Source organism: Bombus terrestris, chromosome 15 (genome assembly GCF_910591885.1).
Source record: "Bombus terrestris chromosome 15, iyBomTerr1.2, whole genome shotgun sequence".
Taxonomy (NCBI): Eukaryota; Metazoa; Arthropoda; class Insecta; order Hymenoptera; family Apidae; genus Bombus; species Bombus terrestris.
Window position 1 is genome coordinate 3,052,911 of NC_063283.1, and position 17,356 is coordinate 3,070,266.

The following is a 17,356-nucleotide window of genomic DNA, read 5'->3' on the forward strand; positions in this document are numbered from 1 at the left end:
ACGTTTACGTTCTCCTCGTGATCGTCCTACGCCACCCGATATCCGTCTTCTTTCTCTTCAAGGGCAACAGCGAGGCTTTATTCAAAACTTTCCCTTCTTGACACATTGAAGAATGGCGGGTAACGGCGTTCCTGTACTATTGGTCACTGCGAACGTCGGCAGTATCTTCGAGGAGGTGAGTTTCCCGGACTTTTTCGCATTCTCCTTTCTCGCGTTCCTCTCCGCCGTTCCACCGACCCTGAACGATCGATCGATCGTGCCCCGCGATTTACCTTCAAACGCGGCACGGCCTGCTTGTCTCCTTCCTTCACCGTCTTTTCTTTCTTTTTCCAGTTTTTTTTTTCGCCTGTTCAAAGTTAGCTGCTTCGCGCGTCTTTCGTACGACGCTACGATAATAGATGATAATGCACTACTAATTCCTATTCGCTATTTACAACTACTCTTCCTTCATTCATCAGTTTTTTCCCTTGTTTTTCTCGCTATGTAAAGCTTCACGATCTTGTTCGCAATCCCGCAGGTATTAATTGTAATTCTAACGCGCGCAGAATCGCGTTGTTATTATCAACGACTTTCTTTCTATAACAGTAGATTCTGGTTAGTCGCGTGAATTTAGATCGAACCGAATTACGTTTTTCCATTAAGCGATAATAAGAACGATGACATTAGCCGTACATGGGTTTTTGTTTAAGATTTAAAGTTGATCTTCTGCGCGTATATACAAACAGTATATGAATGAAGATATGTTTTTAAATTTCTTTCTATCTTTTTTATTGATAAATGATAAGCATCTCTTTGTTTGATCGAAGTTTTGATCAAGATTACGAAAGTGTGTCCTTTTTACAGCCTAGCATGATGTTGAAAATTTGGACGGAAGAATTTTTATCTGTAAGTATTACAGATAACATGCGTTGTCATTGCGTAAATATAACGGGTATTTACATTCACGGAGAATGCTTTTCAGACTATACTGAGGCTGGATCCAAAATTTATTGCACTGCACTGCCAAGAAGTAGGTGGAAAAAATTATGAGCACAGCACCAGGCAGGTGGAAGACTTTGTTAGGTAATTTGTTATCTCTTTTCGTATTTTTAGAGCTTTGTCTACTGCACAGTCAGCAATGATTACATATATTGTATTAAGGATGTTAAAGATATTCCAGAAAATCTTGTTAAAGTAAAGCTTCTTGAAAGGCTTCCATTGACTGATCTCCTTAACCAGATTAATGAGATAACAGTTGCTAGTCTATGCGATAATATTTGTTTAAATATTACTGCTTGGCTTATATGTGAAATATTTATGGAGTATGATGTATGGAGTAAAATGTAGTAGGAGGTATGCCTTTTAAAAATTATACCAAGACTGATAGGTTTTCCTGATCACAATATTGAATGATTTAACGCATAAGTGGCAGAAAGGGATAAAAATAGATGATCACGCGTTACTCTATGGTTGAGTGAGCTACTTCAAAAGATGAATTTATCGAATGATATTCATAGGGGAGCAATGTAAAAAAAGTGCTTGAAAATATAACAGATCTTTAAGCTACTATGAAAAGTTCAGGATAGAAAGATCTTTGTGTTTCTTGTAAAGCTTAATTTAGTTTAATATAGCTATTTGTTGCAGGTTACTAATGTCATCGGAGGAATTAAGGCTGTTTGACAAAATTAGGGTATTCTTGGATGAAGATTATTCATCTGCTGAACATTTTACGGTAGGTTAAATTAAAAAAGCTATGTATTTATAAAATATATATTATCATATATGGTTCTTAGTAGTAGTTATATATAATTATGTTAATATTAACATTTTTCAGGCCCTTGGAAATTTGTACTTTATACATGAATCTTTGAAAGAAGTTTTGTTATGGGACTTCCAAGGTACAATGATTGATAGATTAATATTACAGTACCTGAGCGAATTAAAGTATTTAATAGATAAGAGCAAATTAAACTCAAGTCATTATTGTAATTTTAGAATGTACTTTTATACCAGTGGATGGAAAGGAGATTCATTCTGGTAATATAGAAGCAGTCACGACCAAAGAAAAAGCAAAGTTCCCTCAGGAATTCTTTCCAGAATGTAAATGGTCCAGAAAAGGATTTCTGAGAACACGATGGAGTATTAGTGGAACAGTTTTTGATCTCATAAACATACATTTATTTCATGATGCCAGTAATTTCATTGCTATGGAAACAGTAAGTGATTTTACCTTGTATTATGAGATAACTTTATGATTTACCTATTCTGATAATATATTTTCAGTTTCCATCCGTATACAGTAAGACGCGTAGAAGAGCGCTCGAGCATACATTAGATAGGTTTCATAATGATAAATATTCAAATGTACCATACTTTTTATTTGGAGACTTTAATTTTAGAACGGACACAGCCGGTGTAATCAAAGTAAGTACGAGAAAATTCGACGATGATGTTGCTCTTGCAGAAGTACAAAAAAATAAAAATAATCTGTACTTTTACTTTTACACAGAAACTTACAGAAGATACTCAAGAAAGAAGGTTATCAAACAAAGGAAGTATTTCGAAGCTGCAGTTTCATAATAAAGACGATGATCTCATATTAACATTAGGGAAAAAAGAATTTTCTTATTACGAGCATCAGAATGTTTTTGTGCAAAATAGTGGACAATGGGTAAGTAATTCGTTGTTCGAACTTTACGTTGTATAACGTTACTTATAATATTGCATTGACGATTAGGAAGACCATAATGAAATTACCAATATTTATGTAGCTACGTGAATATGACAGAGAGCTGGAAGACTTTGATGGAAGATTATTTGAATTTCCGATTAAATTTGTACCCAGTTACCCATTTGAGGAAGATGTCAATGAAGGATCAAATTATATGCAAACAAGAGTACCGGCTTGGTGCGATCGTGTTCTGCTGAGTCCTACCGCTAAAATGCTAGTCCAAGATGTACGAAATATCATTTATATCTTTTCTAAACGCGTATCTTTCAGACAAATAGTCTTTTATGCAACACGATTACTATCATTTTTCAGATATCATCGCCGGATGCCATGGAATATGGAATAATAGGGCCAACAACTTGTATGGGCGATCATAAGGTGAGAGAGTCTTTTCTTTCTAATGTAAGAAGAAAGGTACTAGTTTTTTTAATTACTATGCTGGGTGAATATATTTACACACTTCCTAGTTATTATTCTGATGATTCATTCTTTTAATTATGGTGCAGCCTGTTTTTCTGGAGTTTCGAATGAATCTCTAAGCACTAAGGTACCTATCTATCAACTGTCTGCCTGTTTTTATCTTGGTTTTTCCATATATCCTCTACTTCTACTGATATTTCACTCCTCTATTTATGATTACATAGAGGCTTGTCAGTGTAGTTCGTTTCAGTATAGTAACACTTTTGAAAATCACTTATTTAACGATTCCCAATTTTATAATTGTATATAGCATTTTGAACACGTTGCCACCACAAAGAGTTAAGTATATTTTGTGTGGTCATCACAGGTATGCGTTCTATCGCCCTGATACTATGAAATTTCGTTCGAAAGATCATGCATAAGATTGAAAAGAGTTTGATACCCATTTTTGTAGCCAACGTGAAATACTTTTCAGTGAACTTTACCAAACGTTTAGCACCATGTTTCTATAGTATCGTATCAAAAGTACTTTGTTATATCGTTTCCCTGAATTACATTAATGTTAGTTAGACTTTTTATAGAGTCCTACCATACGAAGAATATCCCTCTCCATTTCTTCATAGAGATGCACGATATTACATAAGGATCGTCCATTTTTTCCCGTTTGCAGCCAGTCTACTTGAGGGCTAATCTCACCGTGGACGAAGGTATGATAAACTGCTGCAGCTTGTCGAGTGCACCTGAGTTTTGCTTTCGAGTGCCAAGCAATTATGTGGAATTGTTATCCATGTTGCTTGATTACGGTAGTTGCGCTAGTGGACAGGTTAATTACACGGACCGTTCGACTAATCTGTTGCACGCAGCACCCATTAAGCATGATCCTTATACCCCAGATAGCATGGACAGTCCGAGTCCAAATGCTATAATATCAGCCACGGATGAACTCCCGGACGTAGACATAGATAATATGAACAACGTGTCCATGGCACAGTTTGTACAGACGTCGAACTTCGCCAGACGTTTAGACACAGCTGTATCGCCTGCTCTCTTAAAATCCAAGTTAGAACTGATCGTTCGGAACAAAAAACAAGAGGCGATGGACGCGGATCAAGATACAGCTGATATCAAAAGAAGCCCTAGCGACTGCTGCTTACATTCGTGGCCCAATGCTGAGGACTGTAAAAATGTATGGTCTGTAAGGACAAACAGATGTAACAGCGACCTGTCCTGGCAGAGATCGCATCTTTTAACCGAAGCATGGGTTCAAAGCAAAGGACAACAAGGATATCATTCGTTTGGAGATTTCATCAAACGATCGTCCTTGGATTCAACTCCGCCGAACGGTGTTGAGGGTTTGCCTTCCGATTTGATTATACCAAGGATATCAATAATAAATGCTAGTAACTTTGAATCAAACGAGAGTTCCGTGTACTTACACGACGACAAGTATAGCGATTATTCGGATAAGAAACTAAGCACTTACTCGGACGACCGAACAAAGAGCTTGAGCGGCGAGGCGTTCAGTTCAGGAAAGTCGGATGAACTTTGCGATAAAACAGACGACGAGAGCAACAGACTGAGCTTAAATATGAAAAAAATAGGAGTGAACGAGAGCGTTTATTTGCAAAACATAAATGAGCTAATAACGAAACCAGATAAGAATTCTTGTGCAATGATGGTTAGTACAAATCTCTTTAATACTGACGGTAAGATGAGTAAAATGAGCGAGGAACGAATGCTTGAAAATAGAGAGAAATGCTTAAATCAAATTATAAATACATTAGAGAGCACGGAGGATAATAATAGTAAAAATCAACGTGCATTCACGGATGATGCACTAGTTGATAAGACAAGTATTAGAAGTAGAAGTATAATTTCGGAGACGATTTTAGCAGATGAACGAACTTCTCAAGTATTACAAGTTATTGCAGAAACGGAACAAAGGACAATTCACCATAGGAGTGAAAGAGAAGACAGATTGCAGAATATGGAGGCAGAGAACATAAAATCAAAACAGAACAAGTGTAATGAGATAAATGTATGTACAAATGTTGAAGATTTTGATGCAAGTAGCAAGCAAACAGAAGTATCAAGACGTTGTAGCAAGTGTGAAATGATAATTTCACAACAAATTACAAGAAGTGATTTTGTACAAAATCAAAGTAGCAATGATAATACAGAGGACATTAAACTCAAACTCAAAGCATGTAACTCTGATATAGAAAATTATAAGGACAATATCATTGGGAAGGAAAGTAAGTGTCAAAAGTGTTGCTGCGTTATATCGTGAAAATGCAAAATCTTCACACATGTTCCTTATTTAGCCTTTCGTATATTGTAGTCATAATTCTCAGTTTCCTCGGAATAAGAAACTATCCCAAGAACGAAGTTGAAGAAATCAATTATTAAGATTTATTTTATAAGAGATAAGAAATAAGAAGCAAGGAAAAAGCTATATTTTTGAACACTTAAAATATGCTACTGACGCTCTATCCGATAGCATCGATTTTCCATTGTACATGCATGTTGCAAGACGTTTTCATGTTCAAAGTGTCTTCTGCATGAGCATGATACTCTAATATCGTATCACGTCAACAACTATCTTTTTAACGTATATTCAAACGATATAGTTACGTACTATAAATTTTCATATTCTAGATGCGCAGTTGAATAAGCAGTATATCATTGTTACGTAGTGATATGTTACGTTATATGATGTAGAGTTTTAATGAGTCCGAATATCCAGATGACTGTGTCAACGTACGATCTGTTAAGCAGTGTTACCAGTATATGTAATAGATACGTAAAAATCCCTAACGATTACGTTGTCCCATTTCGTTATTAATTTATTAAATAAGTTTTCCAGTCAAGTATGTATCGGGCATCACTCGAGAAAGTTATTATCTTGTTATTTTTCGTAATCTTTTGTTACAATGTTTTTTTGCTACAATGACTTAATTTTCGACCGTCTCGATTTTATCTCTTTGTTCACGTTTACGTTCTATTGCTATCGCAAGAATTCCATTCACAGCATTTTCAGCGTACAAGAACACGTGTGCTTCTATGTGCATCGTAACCCTTGCCAAATTTACTGTGTCCTATATGATAGAATATTAGAAACGTACGTGTAGACGCGACACGCACGTAGTCCATTATTTGGACTCGACTGCCAAAGTTAGTTTCGTTTTAGTTAATAGAAAGGAAGATATTAACTTATACGATAAAATTGTTAGCCATATATCTTTACGTTATACGTAATCATTTAATGCTATCTTTCCTAATTTCCTATATACGTTTAGTTACAAGTTACAAGTAGTTTTCTTTGTGGCAATATCTACGAGTACAATTTTGTAAAAAATTGACAATGAGGTCCTTAACGTTTCCATGGAAGGTTCAAGCCAATTCAAGTCGATACTGTTTAACCGTAAAATAATTTGCATACAAATAAGGGTATCTGTTCCGTGTCTTGCCGAAAAAGAAATTGTACATAATACGAGAAACAGTGTTGCAATACTAATAGCCGTTTACTGTTCAAAACGTTACGCTCATAGGTACTTAGTAAAAGATAATTTATAACGTTTATTTTGCAAAACGAATTCCAGACCACATATTGAATCTGATCGTAATAAATATCGCAGATTCGAGCAATCGATTTATCATGCATTTGTTTCCGGTTCTATTGTGCTTACGACTTATAAAACGTTTTATTAGTAATTATTATTTTCTCCTCGCTTGTAAATATAAATTTATTTTTAATACAACCAACAGTTGCTTTTTTTATTTATATCCTTTGATTTACGTGATTACGTGTTATTGTTATTTGCACGTTGCACCGTAATGCATCCTTAATACCTTATTTTATATGGTAGAGCAGATCGAAGTAAAATGAAGAAAAAACCTTTAAAATTTCGAATCTGAAACAGTAATTGCTTAACAATAGAAAGAATAGTGACAGAAATTAACCTGTTTGAATTATTATGACTTCCCGCCATTTGCTTTTCCCGGAGCCAACTTCACGACGCTCCGTAAGTTTGAAGTTTTATTTTTAAATAAACCGTTAAACTCAAACAATAAACTTTTTTCCACGACAGAGATATATTATATGTAACTAATATTTTATAGCAATTAGAAACATGTATAAGAGATATACGTACACGTGTACTACCTTCATCTGCTCTGCTAAGATTCCGAAACAGTTGGTCAATGATTGATTCTTGGCTGCAGACGTGATGAACGAGGCGTCCGAATCGGGTACGATGTCCAGCTTGAGCAGTCGTGAGATATTCAACAATAATAACGACAACCACAGCAACAACAATAACAACGGCGCGACTACCATCACGAGATATATTCATATTAAACACGCAGATTCGTCGGTTAAGATTTTTCGAGAAACGACCGTCTGATATTGAATTTATTATTCGTATACGGTTACCACTTACAGCTAACTATTTCACGTTATGTGAAATAACGTTTCACAAGCTTATTGTTGCGAGATATTTTAACGGTTTTACCGGAAAACTAATCTTTGCGCAGATTTCGCCGCGACGCTTTCGAAATGTCCCAATAATCGAATATGTTCGATTTTATTCGATTATCGACTTTTAGAATGTTGGTCGCGTTCAATGATCATTCAATCGATAATCGTAGATCGCCCATGCATTCGCGTATGGACGAAGTCGCGCGATTCGTTAAATCGAGTCAAAGCAAAATACTACAATTATGAACCGTTTTGCTGACGACGGACGTGCGACGATTGCCGCTAATACTGGAGCGTGCTCTCGGTGTGAACTGCTGTTTGCTCGCATACACGAAAAGCTTTGGGTATGTTTACACGAAACTCGATACGTTATTAGTAATTTCGAAGTTATTAATGTATTCACTGCGGATTTGATTCTCATTATATTACATATGTGTTTAATAGATACCAATTATTACGAAAAACTTTTTCATAATTTCGGGATTTTTAGTTCATGTGCCAAATTCAAGTCGATACGATACATAATCCAAAAGTATGTGCCGACTCGAATGTGCATCGTGTGCAGTGAACGTGTTAAATTCGAAATACTTCCTGTTGAAACTATACAATAGAGATGTTAGAAGAAAAAAAAAAGACGAGATCTTTTTGAGAATTGTTAATATGACGAAATCGTTGATACAATGACGTGTATGACGATTATTGCATTTTATTCGTTAAGTGTCTTGGTGTTCCTACGCTACGTTCTTTCAGACAGTTCTTCCCAAGACTGCGAGTCTTGCAAATAATTTGTATAATTAGACGAGCAGAGATTCACGATAAAGAAAACGTTTCCATGAGAGATCGTTTGATGTGATATTACCGTGGTACCTCACTTTTGTTGGTTTTCAGTGTTAGAGATCGCGAAAGCTGAAAGAAGAGTATTGCGCTACGATTGCTGCCAATATCAATTCGACTTCACTTTTTACAATGTAATTCAATTATAATTGATACGCGTTGTCTCGTTGAATTACGTTGCAAAGAGTTAATGAGAATCATTTGCGAAAGAATATTTACGTACAAAAATGAAAAATACCTATTCCCATTTGAAATTTTGTATGTAATAATTCCATTGCAATTCTATAATGTGCACGGCATTTTTTACTCATACATTGGCGTCGAGTTCCACTGAAAAAAATTCCTCGTGTCAAAATATGTATCGCCGTTTTTCTCTTCTCTTTTTTTTTTTATATTATTTTATCGCTACAGTGTTAAATAGCAGTAAGTGCATTATTTTCGACGCTCAAACAAACCATTACCAATCTCTGATGGAATTTACTTGAAGCACTCGATTCACGATAGTATCTTAATCCGATCCAATTGGACTAAATTTGCGGGTACATTCCATTAGCGTAACCACTAGCTAGGGAACTCAAAGCTTCTGGGAAACTGTTGGCAGGTACTCGAACGTCGTTAATATAGGAAATACAAAGTTTAGACGTGGTAGATCGTATGTATTTGCACGCAAAACATATCTATATTCCTCTATCGACATGCGTACGATAAATGTACACTCGTTATAATCCCATTGCGGATGTTTGTCACTACTTAAAAATTCTTCGAATCCTTCCACTGCCCCCCGGTTACGTCATTGAATTCACATTTGTTGATGTTATATGGAAATATGTATAAGGATGTACCAACATCATAGTGTCCATAAAGTATAATGGATTATGTTTATTCGTTTCGTTTGTGATTTCCATTATACTCTAAATACGATAACGCGAAAGCGATGATTCGAATGACTTAAACGCGATGCTATATTGTTATACCACACTCCCTTGCGATGAAAACTCGCCAATACCGCACTTCTCATTTCACACTATCAAAAACGATCATTGTCCATGATTTGTCCTCTCTGCAGGAAAGTAAAGAATATTTTAACATCTTCAACTTTGGCTCAATGTATAGCAATTTTTTCAAGAAAAATATTCCTTATATTACATAATCTAAATTATGAAATTATAGAAGAACAATTTTCAATCGACAATGAGTCGAGATATAAATCATCTTTTATAATGTCGATTCCTCCATGTTGCGAGTATTGTTTCTGACTACTAAAATCCATTATTATACACGTAGTATTATTGCAAAAGATTGATAAATTGAACAAGGATCGTTTTTGTCATGAGGCCCTTGATTATTGCCTTCGCCTTTGGTGCAAGCGAAGGTTAGTTATTTTATATGAAGGTTTACTATATCTCGAAGAAGTCGAGACGTTTACCTACGACTGCTTTTAAATCCGTTCCATCTTACATACAATTTCGCATGTATAGCGATAGTGATAAAAGTAAGCATGAACAGCCATCGCAAGAATCGTAGAAGCTAATTGGTACCTTGAATAAGTCCTCGCGCTCATTTAACGAAAAGCTATGACATGCACTCAATTACTGTTGTAACCCTCCAATTCCCATCGCTCAGGCTACGATGCAAAACATGCTAAATTTTACTAATTTTTATCTCTATTGGTGGATGAAATAACAGATTTGAAGAAGTTGCTATTTTTATTCAAAGTTACTAATTTCTTACCATATTTCATTATTAGAATATGGATGTTCGTTCAAATTCATATTTTCATGAAAATAATCAAAAGGATGGAACGTAGATAGAAAATTGTTATGAATAAACACACTGAAATAGATGCTAAACTGCTGACTAGAATTTTTTCAGGTCATCCGAATATGCAAATTACTAATTTGCTTATATCATAGAATAAATAGAATATGACACTTGTTGATGCTTATGGGAATTAGATGGTTATGCTACATTTTCTTGATTATTGTGGCGATTGGTATTTGAAATGTCTGTTTTCGAAGTGTATGTCAATGATAATCGTAAGCCATTCCTTGAGAATTAGACGTAAGATAATTAAAGGTAAAACGTACAATTCGTCGATTGGAAACTTAATGGGGTACCTGATCTGTTTTGACCAACGTATAAAGTACACTAGAATTCTCGTATCTATTATGGAGGATTTCTAGGTATTTCCTAAGTTAATGAAATGCTCGATGCGATCTTAATTAAACAATATTGTATTCTACTCTGTGCAATACCTGGAAATGCATAAAACGTCGAATTGTACACTTTATCTGTAACACAGTAATTTAACTGGATGTACTTATTAACATGTATGTAAGATTAAGGATTTGACGCTTTTACCAGACTGGTTTTAGGATCTTCCGCGCGGGCAAGTTTTTCGAGAAGATTTTTAAAAGAATTGTCACATACGTTTAATTACCTTGTCATCGATAAAAATCGATGATTTGTGCTTTTATATATCTTCATAGTTTACAAGCTAGTTGTTTACAAGCTAGTAAAAAAAAAAAGAGGAAAGAGTTTGAGTAATCGAAATGGCAAAATTAATAAATAGGTAAAAAGTTAAAGTCAACAAATGATAATTAAGATTAGATTGAAATGCAAAGTACGCTATCGAAATTCTTGCTTGCTCTGATGTTTTATGAGATGTTTTAAGAGAAACATTATTTCTTCCGTCTTTCGACGGCAAGTGAACGTTGTACTTTTATAAATATGAATGTACTTATATTTTGTACTGACAGTACCTTGCAAAAATATAATATGTTAAATAATGAGATTACATGTGCATGTATGATGTACGTTACGAATAAACGTTATATAATAGGAATACTTCTGATTTGAAAAGTGACCAAAATCTACTGACGAAATTAAATGATGGTTATGTTGTTTTGTTGAGTCAAATGTATATTATATTGTCACATTTACTTCATGTATTAGTATAGAAAAAGAAAAATAAAATTATCGTTCTGCAATATGTGCGTACACACGTATTTTCCTTTTTAAAATAATATGTATGCCTTGCAAAGTACATTAAAGTAATCGATTCAGCTGATCCAGATTCAGGATAGGATTTGTCAAAGCAAAAAATATATTCTATATTCTATATTTTTTTGTATTTCAAAATTCATTCACATAAATTTATTTGTACCTCATTTCAACTCTGTAATGTATAATAATTATATATTTATTTAAATTAACGTAACAAAGCATTTAATTGTTCTTTTAAGGTTGGTACCTCAATTCATGTAACCTAAAAAAGATGTTAATGTGCATGCATTGGCTATAGTTGGCACGCCGCTGATTTTAATATCATAGTGTGAAGGAAGACAAAAGCCGGGAAGAAGTACATGTTCATAATTGTGGGAGTAATTTATCATTAGTATTCTTTAAAAGAAAAACCAATTTAAAAATGAGTAAGGCGCATCCTCCAGAGCTTAAAAAGTAGGTGTAATATATAAATCTCTAAGTAGTATATGTATAAAGGTTATAAAAATTTTAATTTTCTTTCTTAATTTTTAAGATTATTTGAATTTTAATTCTTGTACATTGTAAATGCAACAAAGCGTAACAAAATTTTATTTTTATTTTTTAGATACATGGATAAAAGATTATCATGTGAGTATATAAGTATATTTTAAATATTATTGGTTATGCAGTTATGTTTATACGCAATATTTTGTTATTGGAATCATAATATCGTATATTATATTTATTGATGTTATTTCCTCAAAATATATTCTTTTCATTAGTAAAACTCAATGGAGGAAGACATGTTATTGGAATTTTACGTGGATTTGATCCGTTTATGAACATGGTTATAGATGAAAGTGTTGAAGAATGCAAAGATGGTACGAAGAATAATATTGGAATGGTGGTAAGTTAATGAATTCTTTTTGTGGTAACAAATGAATTTCTGTTGAATTAATTCATCTTATCATTTTAGGTAATACGTGGAAATAGTGTAATAATGTTAGAGGCTTTAGACAGGATATGAATTGAAATATTAAAAATATAAAAATGTAATATGTATTCTTAAGGAAATAACTAAATAACTTCTTATATCATACTCAATATTAATATCATATTTATTCAGCCTTTGAAATATAATTCTTAATCAGTATTTTCACTTTGAAAAGACAATTATTTTGAATAAATAGTTTTCATATTAAATAGTGATTTATTCTTTTAAAACCTTTTATATAAATACAATACAACAGACAATTCATTATGACATATTTTGCTCAGAATATATTTTATTTGATATACCATTTCAGTGATTTTTATGATTTCAAAAATAATCTGCTTAATATCCTTCATTAATAACACCATTTCTTTGCACAATTGTGAAACATTTACATTCTATTTTCACTATTACATTGAATTTTATACACTGAGTATTATTAATATTAAATGCACATATAATTTTCTTTATTACACTTATATTGAAGTAAAAGTGTTCTGTTTAACTACACAATTGTATTGAAATTGTATTTTTTATTGTCAGTTAAAGATAACAGAACAAGTTAATTAAATTAATGCTGTTTATAATCAACATTTACTTTTCTGAATTAACTGTCTTATTTATATAAGGAACATTGAAATTTTGAAGGCACATGACATTCATTTTTATTACCAAGGAACTATATCTTTGCAAAATATTTCGTCTATTCTTCCGTTAACATTTACTAAAATCTCAACATAAATTACGAAGCTCAAATTAGCTTCTATAACGATATAAAAATTTTAAATTCTTTCATATTGGTATCCTATTCTAAATACTAAGTTTATTCAATAGCAAGAAAATATTTACGTATTTAATTTTCTGTAAAAGTTACCATAGTTCACGTTGAGAAATGGGAAAAGTGAAAAATAATTTAATAAAAAAAAATATAGATAAATACACATAGTATATTAATTTTAGTCTATGTGAATGAATACTTTCAACTAAACAACTTATTTGAAAATAAAAGGAACACAACATAACTTATATGTATCTACGTATTAGAAATGGCATTTAACTTTCTTTCCATATAAAATACTCTTACATTTAATAACAAATTTTCTAGTTCTAAAATATACACATTGTTCTTTTCTGTTGAATTATTCTTTTGTGCGTTTTAAGATATGTCTATCATATTTTCGTCCACGTGCACAATCATAGTTTTATTTCAGTGTATAAAGTTATTATTGTGCTTAAAGTTATATTAAATATGTAATTAAGGACGATACATTTTTAGATAATTTGAAAAGAAGTTATAGTGGAAAGATGGCCATATATCACAGTTTGAAAGATTTCATAATATTATATATATAATCTTTGTCAACTTTTGTAATCGTTCTTATTTAAAAAATATTAAATTTTTCAGTCATATAATACATTTTTATAACATTCATTAAAATATTTAGAGTTGTTTCATAAATAAAGTAAATATATTTTAACATATAAACCAAATATGTATCAAGCAACTTTTCTTTTCCGTTTGTCTCATAGAATTTAAGAATATTGCAATAATTTTTTCAGAAATTAAAATATACAATTACATAAAACATATGTACATTTGTACAATGTAACATAAAATTTTCTCCTAAAAGATTAACATTTGATTAACTATAGTATTTAAGCACGTTTTATGCATAGTTTTACAAATTAACTTACTCGAAATTTATAACAGTCGTATTTTTAATCTAGACAATTGTTTCTTTGTTTCAATGTGTTGCTAATCTGGAATGATTTATACTTCATGACGTAGTTCTGTTTTGATATTTTTGACAATATCTTGAGTAGGCATAATAATGTATCCATTTGTTTTATCTTCTTTTCTTACTTCTTGCTGTATGTCAAGGTTGCTTGTCTCTATAACATTAGAAGGAATTTTTACAATATCTGTTCTTATATCTTCATTATACTTTTGTCTGTGATATTTTAAGTGATCAACAAATGCATATACACTACATGTACACTACATATAATCTAAATACTTACGTGAATCTTCAGTAATTTGCTGATTACATATACTAGAACTAATGCTTTGACTCTTGTGATCATTCGATATATGTTTCTTCATATCGTATCGATTACTAAATAATCGTTTACATATTTTGCAGGTGAACCGGTTTTCACCTGTATGCATAGCAACATGCATTTTGAAATACCAATCTGTACTGAAGTTTTTAAGACAATAGTCACATTTGAAAACTTTCTTTTTTCGTTTCTTTTTTACTATCTTTTTCTTTTTCCGTACTGCTGTTTTTGAATTAGTTGATAATTCAACTTTTGGCACAAGTGCTAAATGTTGAATAGATTGAGAATTCGTTATAGTTAATGATGGTGCTGTATCATCTGGCATAATACAAAACTTTGGTATACCCTGTGTTTGGTGCAGTAAGGATGGTTCTGTTATTAAGTTAGTTATAGGTACAACACGTATAGGTGTTAACAATGGTTTAGGCTGAATGGGTGTTGTGACAATTTGTGAGTGTGGCAAGAGTAATTCGTTTATTGGTATCGGATGTGTATTAGCTTGTGTTGTAAATGTAATATAATGATTTTGAGGTAAAGGAACTGTACTAGTTGTTGTTACGAATGACCTAGTTAAGGCTTCTGATACAGCTAATTGTATAGGATTAGATATACTATTTTCATTAGAACATTGTGTTTTGCCAAGGACTATACTTTGTTGTGGTAATACAATTGGTATACTGGATAAAAGTTTTCCAAAAACATTATTTACATTATTTATTTGCGAAGTAGATTGTTTTGTGGACATAGAATTTATAGTAATTGTTGCTGTTATTGTTGTTGTTGTTGTTGATGGTGGTGGTGGTGGTGGTGGTGGTGGTGGTGGTGGTGGTGGTTGTGAAGAAGGTGGTTGTTGTTGCTGTAAGGGAACTGATTTTGGAATAATAATTAATTCTTTGTTATTTTTTAAAGTTTCCATTGTAAGGCTGTACCCTGTAATAGGATCTGTATAATCATTTCTCTTCATTTTAGAAGCTTCAATTATTTGAATTTCTCGTTCTCTCATTCTTTCTTTTAATATTTTGGCACTGCTTATTTCATTATGCCTGTATTCATTTTTTCTTATACAATTCTTGTGATATATACGAGATCTTTGTGTTTGTAACATAATACCACAAATATCACAAGCTATCGATTGATTACATCTATTTAGTCTAATTATAGCTCTGCGACAACGATCATGATCAATGCTTAATGCATCACACATTTTATTTTCACAATGTTTTAAAACAGGTGCATCTATTTCACTTTCTTCTATATTAATGGCTAACATAGGTGATGATCCATCACGGTCTGCATATTGTTGTACTATCACATCGCATATAATATTTTCACAAGGTTCATAATGACCACAAGGTTTTCTTTCTCTTGTAACAGGAACTATTGTAATTTCTGATTTACCATGCTTCTTGGAAGGTAAGAAATTTTTATCTTCTATATTTTCCTCTTGATTCGTCTGTAAAGGTATTACTGACAACTCTGACTGTTTTGTTCTATTTACATTTGAATCTACATCATGTATTTTGTTTGTTAAAACATTATCGTTGGAGAGAGATGTTGCATTTATTTTTAAAGGTATCCTTTTAACAATAATATTTGGTTGATTGAGTAACCTTTTTACTGGATCCGATTGTAACACCTATTGCAAAATAATAAAATAAAAATATAACGTAACAAAAATACACAAATATCGTAAACGTCAAACTTACATCAGATAGAGTAGTAGTGAAATCTGATGGACACATTCTTGATGTATTTATCGGCGTGCAAATAAGCTTCGGCAACGAGGCATGGGCCATTTTCACTATATAAAAATATACAATTTTGCAATCTCCTATAAAGTACGATTAATTCCTCTCGTCGTGTAATAATTCCGTAAATATTTGAATTACAACATTGCGTCACATACGTGTACACTTTGTTTTGTAACACAGACGCGAAATTCGAAATAAGCTGCCAAACATTAAACGTTGTTACAATTTCATGTGTGAAATGTTATGCGAAATTTTTCTAACATTCGATATAGTTGTTAGGTTATCGGTTCCTCGACAAATCACAATAGCGTACTCTAATATAGAAAGGTACATAATGTTTGGGATAGTACGATAACATTTGGCAACGAAACACTCACAAGTTCTTAAATTATTGTCACTGACAGCGATCAATAAACGAGTAATTCAACACTCCCGCAACTCATAAATTTATGATCGCGTGAAATCGAATGTTTCATCGTGACACATTGAATATAGAAAAACTTAATTTTTTTTTATATAGTGCCAATCTTGTTGCATATAATAAACATATTTTGCCTGAACGACCACGATAACAAAGAAAACGGTACGTTTAGAGTTTTCCAAGGGCAATGATGTTTACAACATTATAATGAAACTTATTGACAAAATTCATTTCTTTGTAAACTACGGGTCTGCACAAACGATTCCTATTGGAGGGAAACGATACAAGGGGAAGATGCCTCTCACTCGAGATACTTTGATTTTTTGACATTTATATCTTTTTTTATGCCCATTATCTACTATCTGTTCTACGCAAATAAAAACCGAAAGTTCATTTGACAATATATAATTATTTAACTCCTTTATCTTTCATTTTTAATTGATCGAAAGATTTGAATTTTATTTGCGCCATTAATAATATAATAGAAGCATATTGCTCCGTACCCTTCGCATTAAAGTAAATAATAAATAGCGACATAAAACTCATTATTATCCATTCAGTGTTTCTATTTATGAATGAATACGAAATATAAACAGAATTAGATAGAAAATAGTAAATCTTTTATGTCGAAAATTCTTTAGCCCATGTTATAACGCTTGTAGGCATACACAGGTTGTGCGATTTTATTATTATAGTATAA

The 17,356-nt window shown here is 32.4% G+C and overlaps 3 protein-coding genes across 9 annotated transcripts; 2 read left to right on the forward strand and 1 right to left on the reverse strand.

The window, feature by feature from the left end:
- The first annotated feature begins 35 nt into the window (after window positions 1–35).
- On the forward strand, window positions 36–11,434 carry LOC100643060 (inositol polyphosphate-5-phosphatase A). Of its 6 annotated transcripts, none has more exons than XR_007226483.1 (13): window positions 36–175; window positions 844–885; window positions 962–1,062; window positions 1,624–1,711; window positions 1,814–1,877; window positions 1,975–2,195; window positions 2,263–2,403; window positions 2,489–2,650; window positions 2,751–2,936; window positions 3,023–3,088; window positions 3,217–3,257; window positions 3,754–3,837; window positions 7,355–7,418. XR_007226483.1 is itself a non-coding variant. In XM_020866835.2 (13 exons), exons 1-11 carry the CDS (start codon window positions 113–115, stop codon window positions 3,247–3,249), a joined length of 1,167 nt encoding a protein of 388 aa, XP_020722494.1. In that variant the 5' UTR covers window positions 36–112; the 3' UTR covers window positions 3,250–3,257; window positions 3,801–3,837; window positions 7,355–7,418. The 6 variants fall into 6 exon arrangements, 5 of the variants coding, with proteins under 5 accessions (XP_020722494.1, XP_020722495.2, XP_048268425.1 ...); XM_020866835.2 differs by having other exon boundaries at window positions 3,801–3,837; XM_020866836.2 differs by lacking the exon at window positions 3,217–3,257 and having other exon boundaries at window positions 3,801–5,385; window positions 7,355–11,434.
- A 253-nt stretch (window positions 11,435–11,687) lies between these two features.
- On the forward strand, window positions 11,688–12,632 carry LOC100643544 (probable small nuclear ribonucleoprotein G). Its single transcript, XM_003401030.4, has 4 exons — window positions 11,688–11,903; window positions 12,055–12,077; window positions 12,212–12,336; window positions 12,406–12,632. The coding sequence occupies exons 1-4, from the start codon at window positions 11,872–11,874 to the stop codon at window positions 12,454–12,456; spliced, it is 231 nt and encodes a 76-aa protein (XP_003401078.1). The 5' UTR covers window positions 11,688–11,871; the 3' UTR covers window positions 12,457–12,632.
- Window positions 12,617–17,282, reverse strand: LOC100645540. Of its 2 annotated transcripts, XR_001099358.3 has the most exons (4): window positions 16,191–17,282; window positions 14,446–16,120; window positions 14,119–14,316; window positions 12,617–14,047 (listed from the first exon to the last, which is right to left on the reverse strand). XR_001099358.3 is itself a non-coding variant. In XM_012316830.3 (3 exons), exons 1-3 carry the CDS (start codon window positions 16,278–16,280, stop codon window positions 14,195–14,197), a joined length of 1,887 nt encoding a protein of 628 aa, XP_012172220.2. In that variant the 5' UTR covers window positions 16,281–17,282; the 3' UTR covers window positions 14,118–14,194. The 2 variants fall into 2 exon arrangements, 1 of the variants encoding a protein (XP_012172220.2); XM_012316830.3 differs by lacking the exon at window positions 12,617–14,047 and having other exon boundaries at window positions 14,118–14,316.
- Between the last annotated feature and the right edge of the window lie 74 nt (window positions 17,283–17,356).